At 46.3% G+C, this 17,248-nt stretch overlaps 1 protein-coding gene across 2 annotated transcripts in view; it reads left to right on the top strand.

The window, feature by feature from the left end:
- The window catches only part of Dclk3 (doublecortin like kinase 3), a 48,383-nt gene that overhangs the window by 17,200 nt on the left and 13,935 nt on the right, over positions 1-17,248 (top strand). For both annotated transcript variants that reach the window (XM_041676719.1, XM_041676720.1), the window contains one exon: positions 5,277-7,117. In XM_041676719.1, coding sequence (XP_041532653.1) covers positions 5,277-7,117 — 1,841 coding nt within the window. The remainder of the gene's footprint in view (positions 1-5,276; positions 7,118-17,248) is intronic.

Raw genomic sequence — 17,248 nt, 5'->3', positions numbered from 1 at the left:
GAAGGGAAATTTCTTCCAGTGCCCCTCCCCATCTCTGCCTCCTCAGTGAATAGTCTCAGCGCCGAATCTGAAGACTGCAGCAATTCATCTGGGGAAATCACCAGGAACGGAAAGGCCAATAACAGGGCACATATAAAGGGGAATTTCCCTGTTAGGGAGAGCGAGTTAGTAATTCTCTATTAGGTGTGGTAACTTTTTATTTTTATTTATTTATTTACTTTGTATTTGCTATTACAGGGTATTTTAAAACACCTATTTCCCCTTTTTTTGTTTATTTTAGAGATAGGGTTTCTCTGTGTAACAGCCCTGGCTGTCCTGGAACTCACCCGGTAGACCAGGCTGGCCTTGAACTCACAGAGATCTGTCTGCCTCTGCATCCCCAAATGTGGAAAATCCTGCACCATTGGAGAGCCCATCAGGGCCAAGCAGGACGCCGGTTCCCTCAGTGTGAATGAGACATTGTGGCTGTTTGGGACTGTCCTACATGTCTTTCTATTGCTGTGATACATACCATGACCAAGAGCAACTTGGGAAGGAGAGGGTTTATTTGGCTTATATGGCCTGAACATAGTCCATCACTGAAGGAAATCAGAGCGGGAATGCAGAGGTAGGGACCACAGGGGAATGCTACTTACCGCCTTGCTCCCAGGCTCACTTTCAGCTGTTTTTGTAATACAGCCCAAGCCCATCTGCCCAGGGGTGGCACCTTCCACAGTGGCCTTGGGCCCTCCTACATTAGTCAACAATCCAGAAAATGCCACCCGGATGTGCCTATGGGCCAGTTTGATGAAGGCATCTTCTCAATGAACTTTTCTCTTCCAAAATGACAAAATAGCAGGCCGGCAGAAACACTGAAACCCAAAGGGATTATAGCATGTTACTGCATGCTCTCAGCTAATGAGACTCACTCGGGTGGATTTAGTATTTAATGGAGGTCTTCTGGTTCTACACTTGAGACTGCAGTCACAAAATGAAGTTTGCCCCAACTTGGAGCAAATGGACCGCTGTTGCCTAGTTGTCCTCGACACACTTTCCTTGATGGTTTTCCTTGTGGAAGGTGAGTGTTTGATCACAAAGTCTTTCTCCCACCAGCTCCAACCCATTCAGTAGGTGGTCTGCTCAATGACAACGCTTGCTGCTCCAAATAGTGACACTGTTGCTTGTGACAGAAGGTGTGCAATGGCTGATCTTGATTGTCAACTTGAACGGGTCTAGAGTCACCTGGGAGGCAAATCTAGGGGTGTGTTCTTGAGGACGTCTCCAACTCAGGCTAACTGAAGTGGGATGACCCGCAAGAACTGTAGTGGCACCAGGCCGTGGGCAGGAGTCGTGGGCTGACAAAACGAGCAGATTATGTAGCATGATTAATAAAAACTCAGAGACAGAAATTGGTTCAATCTGAAGGTCAGAAAAGCAAAACAGTCAGCTACTGGCTCTTACCTTTACCTCAGTCCAAAATGATGATCCTGCTTCCAGGAATCTCAGAATGGGACTGGGTGTGAGAGCTGTCTCCTCCTGTTTTATATTCTTCTCTAGCGCTGGGATTAAAGGCGTGCACCACTACCGCCTGGTTTTATAGCAAACTAGTGTGGCTACTGGGATTAAAGGTGTGTGTCACCACTGCCTGGTCTGTAAGGATGATCAGTGCAGTCGTTTTACTCTCTGAACTCCAGGCATTTTAATTAAATACAGATGAAATATCACTACAAGATTGGACACCAGTCTTTATCTCTTTCTCCTTTCTGGCTATGGATGGAATGTAACCAGCTTCCTCCCCATCCTGCTTCCACGACTTTCCCCACATGGCAGACTGTATCCCAGAGCCCAAATAAACCTTCTATTTTGTAAGTCACTTCTGTCATGTTTCCTGTCAGAGCTCCAAGAAAAGCAACAAATACAGTCACTAACATAGCTGCATTTTCCCTGGGGATCCCTAGTTCCTTGCTGTAGCCAGAACTCTGTAAGCTCCAGTGTTAGTGGGAGGGTGAGGGGCTGAGTTCTCTGTCTTTCTTTGAACTATGTTGTTTCCAGTGAGCTGGGTGTCTAGACATAATTGATGCTTTGTTGTAAAAACTGAACTGTTCTGTTTTATATTCCATTTGACCGTGTCCTGGGTTGTCTTCTTGGTCCCATCAGCTTGCTCTTCTAACTTCCCGGGATCCATGAAAACTTTGGGCGGAGTCTTCTGAAGATGTCTAAGTATAGCTATCCTGACAATCCATTCTCTTCCACCCAGGCCTGGGTACCTGGGGTCAAACTGCTCATCAGGACCCATACTGTGCACTTGCAATGTTTGTGCTCTTGAGGGTGCAGGTCCTGTTATGGCTCATATCTTCATTCTCCTAAGCTGCTCTCTGGTGCAGAGGCCACCCAGTGTTGGTCCTGTTTCATGAGCACCACTTCACACCGCCCTCTCTCTGGGGTCTTTCTAAGCCTCCTTCCATGATGAATGCCCACCTTCGCCAGTGTATTTATGGATTTTTGTCTGCCTGGTTGTCCTCTGAGGACCCTTCTTCTTTTCCTCCCTGGAATAGAGGATGCTTCTCTTGCAAAGCCCATGGATTTTGAAGGCAGGACTGGGAATGTAGCTTCTCAGGGCTGCTTCAGGGCTTCCTATTTTCCCACCTCCCAATCCTGTTCTTCCCCAGTGGAGGCTTGTCTTGTCCCTTGGTCAGACACTGTCATACAGAGACTGGTCATTTCTTCTAATAACTGGCATTTTCTGCTTCCCCCTTGAGTTCTGCATTTATTTGTAGTAACCTCAGGACCACATGGACAACCTGTGCAACTCCATGGCAGGGTCCTGCGCCCCACTACTGTGGGTCTTCACCCCATTTAGTGCTGAAGACTCAAGTCAATGCCTGTCCTTCAAGCATTCTTGAAACTCTTCTTATATTTGTATTCAATCTGCCTCTTGGCTTCCTGGGGGGGGGGGGCTCTGACCCTAGCCAGTATTTGATCCTTTGAGCTACCCTTTCTCTACTCCTACTTGGGAAAGCTCTTTATGGGATATTGGCTGAGATAAGCATTCTTTGTTCCTAGACTTTGACTTCTCAACCAAGAGTTTGATAAGTCTGAATCAAGGTTCTACCCCACATAAAGAGCACAAAAAATAAGGACAATGTTCTTATTTTTATCAGCCCTTCACACATACACATACATTTCATGGTCACCTTCCTCCTAGCCTTCTTCAGGTCTGCAACGCAGGGAGTTCAGATCAGTGTTCCACTGCCTACGACCGAGGCAGGGTGACTGCGAGAAGAATAACAGATGTCCATAAATAAATCTCTTAACTGTAACTGTGATTGTCAAGCTCATAAATTCCTGGCATGTGGGAAGATCAGCGCCAGCTACTACTTTGTCATCTGATCGACAACGTGCCTGGATAGAAATCGTCTCAGAACAGATTGTATGTTATAATTAAAAAAAACAAAACACATTCTGTGTGGACATGTGGGCCAAGCTGTCCATCTCTGCACGAGTGAGATTTCTGCTGTGGTGGATTCAAATGCGCTCACAGGGAATCACTTTGAAAGTTTGAGCTTTATAGTTACTTGAAAAGTATTTTTCTTTTATTTCAAAATCTTTGTGTGTGGGTGTGAGTTTGGCACATGAGGGGCCAGAAGAAGGAGCTGGATCCCCTGGAGCTGGACTCACAGGTGGGAGGCATGGGTGACAGGGGAGCTGAAAACCAAACTCCGGTCCTCTGCAAGCCCAGTTTGTGCTCTTAATCACTGGGTCGTTTCTCCTGCCCCCCCCCATTAACCCTTTAAAACTAATATTATTATTGTTTTATTTTATTTTACTTTATTGTGTGGGTGTTTTCCTGCATGGTTATATGTACACCATGTATATATATGCCTGGTGGCCAACGAAGTATGTATGTTGAATCCTGCAATCCAGCACCTAGAATCTTTTGGAAGGGCAGCCAATACTCTTAACCACTGAGCCATTTCTCTAAGCACACTTTTTTTGAGACAGCATTTAACTATGTATCCCTCATCTGGCCTGGAGCTCACTGTGTAGACCAGGCTGGCCTTAGACTCACAGAGACCCACCTGCCTCTGACTCATGAGTGCTGGGATTAAAGGCGTGTGCTGTGTGCCGACTTGTTTGAGACTGGGTCTCATTTTGAAGCCTGCTAGCCTGGAACTCGGTCTCATGCATGGCAGCTTTCGTGCCTCAACTTCCCCAGTGCTCGGGTCACAAGCTTGTGGTACTGTACCACCTTTCTTTCCTTTTCTTTTTGGTTCTGGGATACAATAATCTAGGGCTTTGTACACTGTTCCTGTTAATTGCACTTTGTAACACTGAGATATAGCTTACTTTAAACAAGAGAAGAAAAACCTTCTACAGAATGAGGTTTCTTTATATGGATTGAAATCAAATCTTTACAGCAACATTTTCTGCAAACTCTCAATTAGAGCTTTAACCCCGCCCCTCCCCCCATTGGCCCAGCCCTGTTTATGATGCCAGGCAGAGCTGTGCCTACAGACTTGTACCTCAACTGAATGAAATGATAACACAAAGCCAATACTAAGATTATAAAGTAAGTTCTGATAAGTGTCAGTATTTTGTTAATATTTGTTAATATTAGTATTTGTTCATCACTTTCCTATTTACTCTGCAAAACTGGGAGGAAAATGCCACCCTTCCTATTGTATAGATGAAGAAAATGGAAGCACAAATACTTTGCCCGCATCTATAAACATAGGGGTCACTCCAGGAGAGACATCCTGGGCATGCCCTCTTCTACTGCCTTTCTTGTAGGAGTTGAAAATATAGCTGGACCAAGGATGGGGAAGATCGGAGACCCTTAAGTTCTGGAATGTTTTAGCTTCATCTTGCATCCTAGGTAGACAGTTTGGGGCTTTAACTTGTGTTCAATGGACCAGATTCTGACTCTAGAAGGTCCCAAGTGTGGCCAGGCTCAGGGGAGGTCCCTGCAAAAGAGCCACCTCAGCCTTCTGCTGATTCAGTTCCAGATCCTATTTTCTCATGGAGGAGATTGGAACTAAGACACAATGCTTAAAGGCGCCGTCATTTCATGTACTTAAACAGTGACAGTAGAATATATATTACATATAATATAACGGATATGTCTGTCTGTCTACCTATTTATGGCTGGGACATAGAGCCCAAGTCCTCTCATGTGCAGGTCAGCTGCTCTGTGACTGAGTTACACTTCTGGGTCCTTCATCAGTCAAGTTTGATGAAGTCCAAAGGATTCTTTAAGCCCACTTTGACTAGCCTCCTTTGTCTTTTTCCTGTTGCAGGCCACCGAGGACCATGTGACCAGTCTCTAAAATGTTTAAGCTCGAAGATTTCTGAGCGAAAGCTGCAAGGCTCCTGGCTACCTGCTGGGCGAGGACCTCTGGAGAAACCTGTCCTGGGGCCCCGCGGTGCCATCATGCCCCTGTTCAGTCCTCAGAGTGGCCTTCACTCAGTCCGTGCTGAGCACAGCCCGCTGAAGCCCAGGGTGGTGACGGTGGTGAAGCTGGGTGGGCAGCCCCTCCGCAAGGCCACCCTGCTCCTCAACAGGCGGTCGGTGCAGACCTTTGAGCAGCTCCTAGCAGACATCTCGGAAGCCCTGGGCTCTCCACGATGGAAGAATGACCGTGTGCGGAAGCTCTTCACCCTGAAGGGCCGGGAAGTCAAGAGCGTGTCGGACTTCTTCAGGGAGGGCGATGCTTTCATAGCTATGGGCAAGGAGCCTCTCACCCTGAAGAGCATCCAGTTGGCTATGGAGGAGCTGTATCCCAAGAACCGGGCCCTGGCCCTGGCCCCACACAGCAGAGCCCCCTCCCCAAGGCTGAGGAGCAGACTTCCCAGCAAGCTTCTGAAAGGAGGCCACCACTGTGGGGAGGTGGGAAACTGCAATGAGGTTATGGGAAACAGGGCAGTCACCAGGCATCAGGGCAAGACCCCTACGGAGCTGGCCCTGGAAGGCAAGGTGAGGGCCCAGCAGTGGGTAAGAGGGAAACAGGAGCCAGAACCTGGTGCCCTGCCACCACCCACGGAAGCCACTTTGGAGGAGACTCATGCAGGTGGGGAGAAGCATCTGGGGCTGGAGATTGAAAAGACTTCGGGGGAGATTGTCAGGTGCGAGAAGTATAAGCGAGAAAGAGAGCTGCAGCTGGGCCTGCAGAGGGAGCCTTGCCCTCTGGGGATCAGTGAGCTGGACCTGGGGAGGGGTCAGAAGTGGGATTCCGAGAAGCTGGTGAGGACCAAGAGCTGCAGGAGGGCTTCCGAGGCAAACTCCACGGATGGAGAGGAAGGGTGGAAGGGCGAGAACCATCGGAGCAGCCCCAGGAATCCCCCTCAGGAGCTGAGGAGACCCAGCAACCACTCTGACAAGAAAGAGAACAGATGCTCCGAACCTCAGGAAAGTCACCCTCAAGGAACAGCTAGGACCCAGAAGGACCTCACAGAAGGTCCACCAGCAGTACAGGACGGGCTGGTGGATACGAAGAAAGACTCCAGGCACACATGCAGGAACAAACATGGGGCCTGGCTCCTGAGGGAACACCTGGCTGAACCCCCACAGCTCCCCAGGACCCAAGGGGAGGAGAAGGAAGCGGACCACGGGAAGAAGCCGGGTATGTCAGGAGGAAGGAGGACGGTGCTAGAAAAGGAGCCAAAGACGAAGCTGGAAGAGAATAAGCCAGACCGGCCCAGTGGCCGGAAGCTGCGGCCGCTGGGCATCATCTCAGCTGATGTGGAGAAGCACTATGACATCGGGAGGGTCATTGGGGACGGGAACTTTGCCGTCGTGAAAGAGTGCAAACACCGCGAGACCAAGCAAGCTTTCGCGATGAAGATTATTGACAAGTCCAAGTTGAAGGGTAAGGAGGACATAGTTGACAGTGAGATCTTAATCATTCAGAGTCTCTCTCATCCCAACATAGTGAAACTGCACGAGGTCTATGAAACGGAAGCTGAGATCTTCCTGATCATGGAGTATGTTCAGGGAGGGGACCTTTTTGATGCCATCATCGAAAGGGTCAAGTTTCCAGAGCACAATGCTGCACTCATGATCACAGACTTGTGTAAGGCCCTCGTTCACATGCACGACAAGAAGATTGTCCACCGGGATCTGAAACCGGAAAACCTTCTGGTAAGTGGGGAGTTTGGCTGTTAGTGGAGATGGTTATAAAATGAAGGCTGGAAGGAACAGCAGCTGCCCACCCTGTGTTACCTTTATGTTAGAGAATTATGCTACTTTAATGTGCTTAATTTCAGTACTTAAAACTTTGGTTATAGCTCCTAAATTGCTGAGTGAATTTGTTTTGATTGTTACGGAAATATAAGCCGTTTGATTTAAATAAGTCAGGAAATGTTTCCTCTTCCCTAAGAGATGGTGACCATGTGACTTAAGTTCTTGAACATTTGCACACCCTCTGGCATAGGCAATGAGTGTCTGCTGGTGGTGGCTTCTCCCTCAAGCTTTGCAGCTACCATCTGACCACCTCCTTGAGTCCTCTTGGAGGACAATGCTTTGCCAAAGAGTTTCCAGTATGCAGAGCTGGAGAGACCTGTGTGAGCATTGCATGAGGCTCCTGGCTTCTATGCTGTGATGAAACACCACTGCCAAAAGCAAACTGGGGAGGAAAGTGTTTAATTTGGCTTTTGCTTCTAGATCACAGTTCAACACGGCAGGAAGGCAGGACAGGAACTCAAACAGGGCAGGAACCCAGAGGGAGGCAGGCGCTGATGCAGAGGCCATGGAGGGATGCTGCTTACTGGTTTGCTCCTCATGGCTTGCTCAACCTACTTTCTTATAGAACTCAGGACCACCAGCCAGGGGTGCATCCGCTATGGACTGCATGCTCTCCCACCAATTACTGATTAAGAAAATACCTTTCAGGCTCGCCTACAGTCTGATCTAATGGAGACACTTTCTTATTTGAGGTTCCCTCTTCTCGGATGACTTTAGTTTGTGCCAAATTGCCATAAAATCCCCCAAATTTGCTCCCTGGTTTTCTTGGTTTCTTTCTCTAGATGAAGTCCTTATCCTTTCTGGACCTCAGTGTTGTGTGACTTTTCCTAGGGAGACATGAACAAAAGCCTGTGCAGTCCAGACAGGGCACAAGTGACAGGCAAAGAAATGATTCCCACTAAGTTTAGCTTAGTGGACCAATGATTTTGTTAGTGTTACCTAGAGGAGTGTGACTGAGAAGCTACCTAGAGGATTGTGGGAAGTTAAAAGGCAGCTGTATCTCAGCTCATCCCAGCACGGGTGATGGTGAAGACTCACCCAAGCTACACCCTGGGGCTCTGCTCAGCCTAGGGCATCTCTGCAGAGACTCTCTTCTCCTCTAGCTACACCGTGGAGCTCTGCTCAGCCTAGGGCAGCTCTGCAGAGACTCTCTTCTCCTCTAGCTACACCATGGAGCTCTGCTCAGCCTAGGGCAGCTCTGCAGAGACTCTCTTCTCCTCTGGCTACACCGTGGAGCTCTGCTCAGCCTAGGGCGGCTCCACAGAGAGTCTCTTCTCCTCTAGCAGGCGTTTGCCACTTTTCATAAAACCTTGGAGAGGGGTCGGGGTGGAAGGAATGGGAGGGAAAACGGACTTCCTGTGTCTTGTAACTTTCTAAGCTTCATGAGTCTTAAGAGTCTTCCTCTTTGACCTAAGACTGAAGATTTTGATTAGAAGGAAATAGCTGCATAACACATAGTTTCCTGATTTATTTAATTTTTTTTCTTTTTACTGGTGCTGGAGAGATGGCTCAGTGATTAAGGACACTTGTTGCTGGAGGACCAAGCACCCATGCTTGGCACCTCACAACAGCCTGTAAGTGCAGTTCCAGGGGATCCAACACCGCTTTTAAACTGAACACATGTATTCATGCACACACAGATAATACCCTCACATATATACATTAATAAGCAACCAAATACATTTAAAATTATTGATTAATATTAATATCAATGTGTGTGCATATGTGTGTGTGCACATATGTGTGTGTGTGAGAGAGGGAGAGCTGGGGATGGGGCATGCATGAAATGGCACCATGTGTAGAGGTCAGAGAGCAACTTTATGGAATCAATTCGCACTTTTTACCTGTACTTCGTTTCCAGGGATGGAGCTAAGGTGTCAAAGTTAGTCTGTCAAGGATCCTTACTCAATGGGCCATCTTTTTAGCCCCAGTTTCCTGATTTAATAAGAAAAGAACACTAACAGCAGTATCTTGGGAGGCTGAGTGAGAACAGACCCGAGAATATCAGCAGCCCCTGCCATGAAGGAGTCAGCACACGATTCCTTGGCTGTGGCACTCTCCTGTTAAACATAAAAATGTCACAATACACATACTTCCCATAGGGCCACTCTGCGTCTTGGGTGGATCAAGACAAAAACAAATCCCTTTGTCATAATGTCGGAAAGCATTGTTTAAGCTGTGAATGTGGTTACATGTCCCTGAGACGCCTATCAGAGACTGTTGCTGTTGGGAGCTGTGAACCCCCAGATCCTGAACTTCTTGTAACAACTTGTTTTCCTCTGCTCTGAGACAGCCTGAAGCTGCTCTGAGCACAAGACCCTCAGGAGTTCCTGATGGCAGGAGAGTGGTTTCTTTTCTTTTTTTTTTTTGAAGTACATATGTGTATATTTAAAATAATCATTGCTTTTTCTGTTTGTTGTTAAAAAAAAACTAGGTATAAGCCAACAGCTCCTAATTTTATCACTCTGTCAATAAACACACATTCTAAAATGTTCAGAAAATTAATGTGGTATTAGAAACATTTTGTTATTAGGTGTGTGCATACATTTTAAGGGAAAAGTAATACAGTTCCAGCTTTTCCTCCCCTTTGTACTGGTACTCTACAGTTGAGCTATATTCTCAGCCCTGTAGCCACAACTGGCTTGTTCCTGATTCTGCAGCATGGGACAGCATCATAATCTACATATCTTCTCACGGACATGCATGACCTTAAGTTTTTACTCTTGACCAATGTTTTCACAACAGGACTTTTTCTTTTGATGAAACAAAACAAAACAAACAAGCAACAAATTAAAGACATATCCTTAAAACCAGGTTAATGAGCTCGCTACCCAGGAAAATGTCCTACTATCCAAGGCTAGGAGAGTGGTTTCTTGTGGGTTTGGCTGGGGCATGGCTATCAGTTACGGATCCCTATATAAGCTGCTGCTCGATACAATAAAAGGGGCATTCTTGGGGCATTCCTGTTTCAAAAATTCTGACATCAAGGATGACCCGTGTCTCTCTGTTTGTGAATATTTGTGGGTTTTAATCTCCAGCCCCTTGCCTGATTCACCAACTGTGTGGTAGCACATAGAGCGCAGACAGGCGTGGTGCGCTATGTGTTACGTCGTCCTTCCATTCCTGGGTGGGAATCAGGACACCCAGTCATAGACAGCCAGGTGTGGTGCTTCACACCTGTGACCCCAGCACTTGGGAGGAAGAGGCAGGAGGATCAGGACTTGAAGGTCACCGTTGTTTATTTCAAGGACTAGCAGGTTCTTTTTAATGGCCTATCTTTTTGTTGTTTGATTTTTGAGACAGGGTTTCTCTGTGTAGCCCTGGCTGTCCTCCAGCTCGCTCCGTAGACCAGCCTGGCCATGAACTCATGATAAATAAGCCTGTCTCTGCTTTCTGAGAGCTAAGATTAAAGGTGTGTGCCGCCACCTGCAGGCCAATGCCCTGTCTCAACTACGAGACACCATAGAACGACTCATCCAGACCCTGTCCAACCCAAAGTCAAACCCTGTTTTCGTGAACTCTCCCCAATCACCCAACACAGTTCCAACCTTCTGAGTGTTTTGGGTGCTCTCTGAGTCAGACCAGGATCCCAGCCAAGTGCGTTCTCTCTTACTGCAGTGAGCTAATGAACCCAACATGTCTTATAAGTATGCCCCTAGGAGTCTTGGTCAGGACAACAGATCTCATGCTGTCACCATCTGGAATCTTTGTCTCATTTTCTTGGTCTAGCCTTGGCTTGGGTTCAGGTCCTGAGGTGGGGAAGGGGCATCGGCACAAGGAAAACTTCTGATCAGCAAGTGAGTTGCACTCATGTGGCTCCGAGTAGCTCAGGCCGTCTTTATTTATACTTATCAAGAGTTTTTCTTACCAGGGTTACATAAACAGCTTTATTATTGGCTTCTATTTTTGACTTTAAGAAATACATCATAATTTAAGGAATACATAGTGATCACTATGAAAGCCCCCATTGTTCCCTTTATGTGTCCCCAGTACACCTTCCCACCCCCTGCATAACTTTATTCTAGACATAGAGTTTAGCATTTTTGTAGGCTTAATTAAATATGGAGCCAGACACATTTGTTCTGGCTGCACACAGTCAGCTGACAGCTACTTGCGATTACAAAGTTAAAAAGTAATAGACATGGGAACAATGCTTTAAGGACAACATTTTCAAACCCAGATATTTTTTTTTCATGTCTGCAGATATATTTTTATAGAGTTTCCTTTTCTACAAGAGGGTAGCCTTTTACAGTCTCTCTGTAAAAGGCAGACTTTGACTAAGCCATCTTTCCCGATCCCATTATACCAGACTTCTCCTATCAATGTAAGCTCCTGTGTATGGTAAAGATGGATCTCTCCACCCCACATTTTGCACTATAGTTAGCTTTTCCTCTGGGAGCATACCAGATCTTACCAGTGATTCTATGCTTGCTGTGCAGGGAACGTACTCTCAAGAGCTGGCCCTTTGTGCCTTCCTGAGGCCCCCCTGAGGTCCCCCCTATTCTGTGTGTGCATGCCCTGTTCTCCGTTCCAGAACTGTGAGGCACGGTTAATGCTCCAAGTGTTGTTTTCTCATATGTATCTAACTGTCTCTCTTGAATCAGAAAAGTTCCCAGGCTTGGGATTTATAGTTAGTGTTCAGATAAGAGACTTGAGAAGTGTTCACCCCCTGTTGAATCTTAGGTGAAAATATTCAAGAAAGAAAAGAATTTCCAGGGAAAATTAGAGCCATTGCACATGTGACTGAAACTGAAATCCACCCAAAGAATCACCAGTATGAGAAAAGAACCTGCACACTGCACGAATTTTGAAAATTCCTATGCTGCCATGTGGACTACCGGGACTTGCCCAACTGAAAGTCTGTTTCCACAGATACTTTGCCCTTGGACGGTAGTCATATCCCAATCTGAGATTGGGCTGCACAGCTCCCTGTTCCTGACAGCTGTGATCACACCCGACAGGTTCTGATCACACCCGACGGGTTCTGATCACACCAGATGGGTTCTGACCACACTTGACAGGTTCTGATCACACCTGACAGATTCTGATCACACCTGATATTTTCCATATCTCTCATTTTAAGAAAATTATTAGGGGGCTAGAGATATGGCTCAGTGGCTAAGAGTACACAGTCTTTCTTGTTACTGTTTTTGTGTCCTCCAAGGTTACTGGCCCTGGAGCTTCTGGGAACTTCTCCTGTCTCTGTCCCCACCTTCTTGTAGGAGTGCTGGGATTGCACATACACGCCCCTGAATCTGGCTTTTTACATGGTTTCCAGAGATTGAACTCACATCACGAGGCTTGCACAAGTGTTTAGTCAACAGAGTTGTCTCTACGGCTCGACATCTCCTTTCGTTTCTTCCTTCTCTGCTGGAAAGACAGGCACAATTTTGTTCAGACTCCACCATGAACCTGAGAACGATTTTGCCATCTGGCAGAGACAGTTAACAGATGTTAGTTGGACGCCGTCATTGCATGCTACTTGGGAAAGAACAAACACTCCTTTGGCTGCTGATCCCATTGAGCTCAGCATCTAAAGGCCTGTGGTCCCCAGACACTTATCATGAAGGCGCACTCAGAGACAAGGCAATAGTGCACGGAGACAGTTATGCCAATAAGCCACTTGTTTTTTGGACGGGGAAAAGGGGTCAGGAATTTAGCATGTTTCCTTTAATGTGTAGGGCCTCAAGCTGTGTCTGTGAACTGCCCCTATGAGCAGGCTGCAGGCAGAACGAGACAAGCTCGTTTTCCAGTGAAATGAGGCTTATGTTGACCATTAACCCAGGCACTCTTGTTTTTGCCAACTTTAATAGAATTGCAATAACAATCTGGCTGGTTGCCTGCATGGTCCCAATTAGTCTTCACCAGAGAAATTGAATTTTTCTATCGGTTGTCCTTGTCGCTTCTCTGATGCTTTAAAAAATCTTTAATATTATTATCAGTATTTTTTTTTTTTGGCTAATGTTTTCACTGGTGTATGCCAGACTTGCTTTCAGTTTGCTGTGTAGCCTGAAGATGACCTTGAACATCTGAGCTTCCTGCCTACATTTCCCAAGTGCTTCTGGGGATCTAACGCCGGAGTTTGTTTACTAGGCAACCACCTACAAATCCAGGAGTTCGTGTGTGCTAGGCAAGCCTCTACAAACTGAGTTACAGGCCCTGCCGCTCACCCATTTTTTTTGTCTCTGTTTTTCGGGTCTGAGCTGAGGCATTTTCTACGCATGATGTCCAGAGCCCTGCTCTTTCTGTTTTCACTGACTCCTTTAAGCAGGAGAGATTCCCATGAGAGCCCTGGGCAGGTCCTGTGGGCTGGGCATTTCCTACACATGTCTACTGATGCATTCTATCAGTTATACACAGCCATAGTTTACATACGTGAGATCAGGTGTCCCCCAGGACTGTTTCCACTTGGGGACAATTGACTTACCTTGTATTTTCTTTTCTTTTTTTTTTTTTGGTTTTTCGAGTACTGGAATCGGTCTGGGGCTTAGGTTGTTCTCACAGTGTGAAGGGGGGTGGATTTGCTGTCAGTGTCTCACTGGAGATTGAGCTCTGCGGCTGGTTGGGCATGTGAAGTTGCTCTGGGCAGTAGATACGGTAAAGGTGATCTGCTCAGCGTGGATACATATCTATGTAAGTCCAGGCAGGCACCGTTCCTTGTGGAATTAAATAGAGCTGACATGTTCAGTGCTTCGAGTCAGCAGAGTGTGTGTGTGTGTGACGACAAACTGCATTTTACCTGTAAGTTTTCTTTTTAAAAATGTTCACATTTGCATACATGTGCAGAATATATTATGAGCAGATTCATCTCCCATAAGTGTCCATCCTCTCCTGATGCTGCTCACTCATTTTTTCCCAACCAGTCTCCCAGTCTCTCTCCCTGCCATATTCATGTCTTTGGTGTGTGTGTGTGTGTACAAAGCTTGCACAAGTAAATAGCTATAATTTTACAGCTCAAAGACACGATTTGTTCATTATTACCAATTGAGTAGACATTCAGGACTTCTTATGATTTTTAAAAAGCCTTTTTTATTTTATCCAAATAAAACTCTCTCTCTCTCTCTCTCTCTCTCTCTCTCTCTCTCTGTGTGTGTGTGCATGTGCACATGTATACGTGTATAGATTCAAAAACATCAGAAAGCTATGTGTGAGCCATCTTTTTTGGAAGAGATAATGCCCTGCTCTTCCTGGGTGGTTTGTCAGTAGGCCCTCATTGAACAGGTATGTCTATCACAGTCATGAAACATGTTTGTCCTTTTTCTAGCTAAGTAAAGTTTGACATATTATGTCAGGAGTCTGAACGTTATCCAGTGCCAGGCTTTTCTTCTTCTTCTTCAGACAAAGATGAAGCTAATGCCGGATTTGATGACTGCTGGTTTTCTGGGTCTCATTTCCAAGCGTGTTGTTAGGATAATTATGTTGCAAATTGGTTTGGTTTTCCAAGATTCAGTATTCATCGTTGTTGCCATGGTGATCACCGTCCATCAGTTAGTGTTCTTTGCTTACCTAAACATGTTGTCATGTGAATGCTTCCTTTCTTTAAGGGATGGCTGCTGGGTCTCTGTTAGACCTGTCTTTGCTAAGCCTGGGAAAATGACTATTTTAGCATCAGCTTCTGACTGAGCAGTGGATTGTAACTGCAACTGCTTTTGCAGACACTTTCTGAGCATACTAAGAGCTCTTAATGAACATAGCTGCTTATCATGATGTTTTAATCAACAGAAATATTTACATCTGCTAATTAGGCCCCGGAGTAGCGTTTCGGGCCCGTAGTGCCAGGTTCATCGGATCCCACTGATCTCATTTCCTGATATTACACTTCTTCTCCCCTTAGGGTGCTTTAGACTCATGGGATCTTGCAAGCGAAGTTTTAATTATGAGAGTTTCCTGCTTGCAGAAATAGCCATGTTGATGGCTTCTTCTGCCGGTATGGGATTCCTGGAGGGGTTGGGATAGTGTTGACTGAGTCCTGGAGAGAGACGGAGAAAGACACAGGAGCCTGACAAGAGATGGCGGTTAGACCAACTCACTCAGGGTGGATATAGTCGGCCAAGACAGCTGGGCGAGCATGGGAGCGATGGGAGAGACTCCAAGCTGGAGCAGAGTCATTCTGGAATGGCGTTGGGAGGAATGAGATGGTTTTGACCAATTGTTCCTCCAGTTGGTGTATGGAGTGTTGTTTTTCTGGATCTCATCACTGTTTCCCAGCCCAGGGACTACAGCTCTGAGCACTCAGAGCCGGAGAAATGGTGGCTGTGTGGTGGGGTCAGGTCACAGCTTGGGTGAAGACAAAGACGGGTTCTCTTCTGATGTCTCCGTGGTCTTGGGATGGTGAAGATTTGTCTAGCTGTCTAATGACTGGGTGTGGATTGTGCGCTGAAATGTGCCCCTGAGGTGATAAGGAATGTCTGGAATAATAAGGATCTAAGGCGTTCCTTGCCTACTCTTCCTCTAGAGCAGAGCTCTTCTGTAATTTTGTTGACCTTAAGTCCCTGCATTCTTTTTTCCTCTCACTTCTGCTGTGATAGACAAGGACTCTGTGGTAGTAATTCTCCCTGATCCACAAGGCATTTCTTCTGCCAGCACTGACTCTTTTCTCCTTGGCGAGAAGCTAGACATATACCCCTGTTTTCTTATTAATGTCCAAATATTAGCAGTTTTAAAAATTGGTAATAACTATGCAGAATATCTCATTAGGCTAGATTTTATTAAATCCAAGAAACATGGATTTCAACAATAATATGGAATATTATATATTTCTGATATTATAATAATGTTATATATTATTAATAATATGGAAATAGAAGGAACTGAAATGAAACAGGCCTTTAGTTCAGGTCATTTTCTTAGGGCAGATACTGGCAATATCTTGTTCTCACCTTTCTAGCAGAATGTGTTCTGGTGAGGCCTTTGAGGTTCTAACATTGTATTTTTCAAAATTCTTTTAGTTGAAGAAAGCAGCTCAGCAAATCTCTTCCACAAGTTTCCAAGATCTAGTTCTCCCTAGGCTCTGTGTCTTGTAGGAGGATGGGTTTCATCTTCTTCTCTGTTGGCGGTTATGTAAGCCAGGGAGGAGTCTGTGGCCAGGGCTGTGGTTAGCTCCTTGTTGGACTTGAGCAGGGGACACTGAGGTTGGTTTTGGGTGGCTCAGTAGAAGTGAATAAGGACAGGTGGTCACCTTGAGGATGGTGCCCTGACCTGTGAGTGGGTTGGGATGGTGGGTGAGGAGAGAGGACTCTGGGGTTTCCGATCTGCAGTGAGTTAGTGTGAGGGTCTTCTTTTCAAGGAGACTCCATGGCACTTACAGGAATGTGAGCGTGACTGAGTTCAGGGTATAATGGGCGGTGAAAAAGCTGTATGTGCGCTCTCTCTCTCTCTCTCTCTCTCTCTCTCTCTCTCTCTGTCTCGTGTGTGTGTGTGTGTGTGTGTGAAGGAGATCACAATGTTGAACAGAAACAGGAGCTAAAGGAATGTGCAGATATGTGATGGAGGAAGGTCATTGGCTAATAAAGAAACTGCCTTGGCCCATTTTATTGGTTAGAACATAGGTGGGTGGAGTTTCTTTTTTTTTTTTTTTGATTTTTCGAGACAGGGTTTCTCCGTAGCTTTTGGTTCCTGTCCTGGAACTAGCTCTTGTAGACCAGGCTGGCCTCGAACTCACAGAGATCCGCCTGCCTCTGCCTCCCGAGTGCTGGGATTAAAGGCGTGCGCCACCACCGCCCGGCTAGGTGGGTGGAGTAAACAGAACAGAATGCTGGGAGAAAGAGGAAGTGAGCTCAGACTTGACAGCTCTGCTCTCTGGAGCAGAGACGCCATGCTCCCCTCGCACAGCAGACGCATGATGAAGCTCCGACCCAGGATGGACGTAGGCTAGAATCTCCCTGGTAAGCCACCTTGTGGGCCACACAGATTATAAGAAGTGGGCTAGTCCAGGTGCGAGAATTAGCCTAGAAGAGGCTAGATAGAAATGGGCCAAGCAGTGTTTAAAAGAATACAGTTTCCGTGTAATTATTTTGGGTATAAAGCTAG

The sequence above is a fragment of the Microtus oregoni genome, unplaced genomic scaffold, assembly GCF_018167655.1.
Source record: "Microtus oregoni isolate MIOR12 unplaced genomic scaffold, Mior012 000028F_ref0000031, whole genome shotgun sequence".
NCBI classification, from domain to species: Eukaryota; Metazoa; Chordata; class Mammalia; order Rodentia; family Cricetidae; genus Microtus; species Microtus oregoni.
The sequence above is the reverse complement of the archived record's forward strand: the minus strand, read 5'-3'. Positions and strand labels throughout refer to the sequence as shown.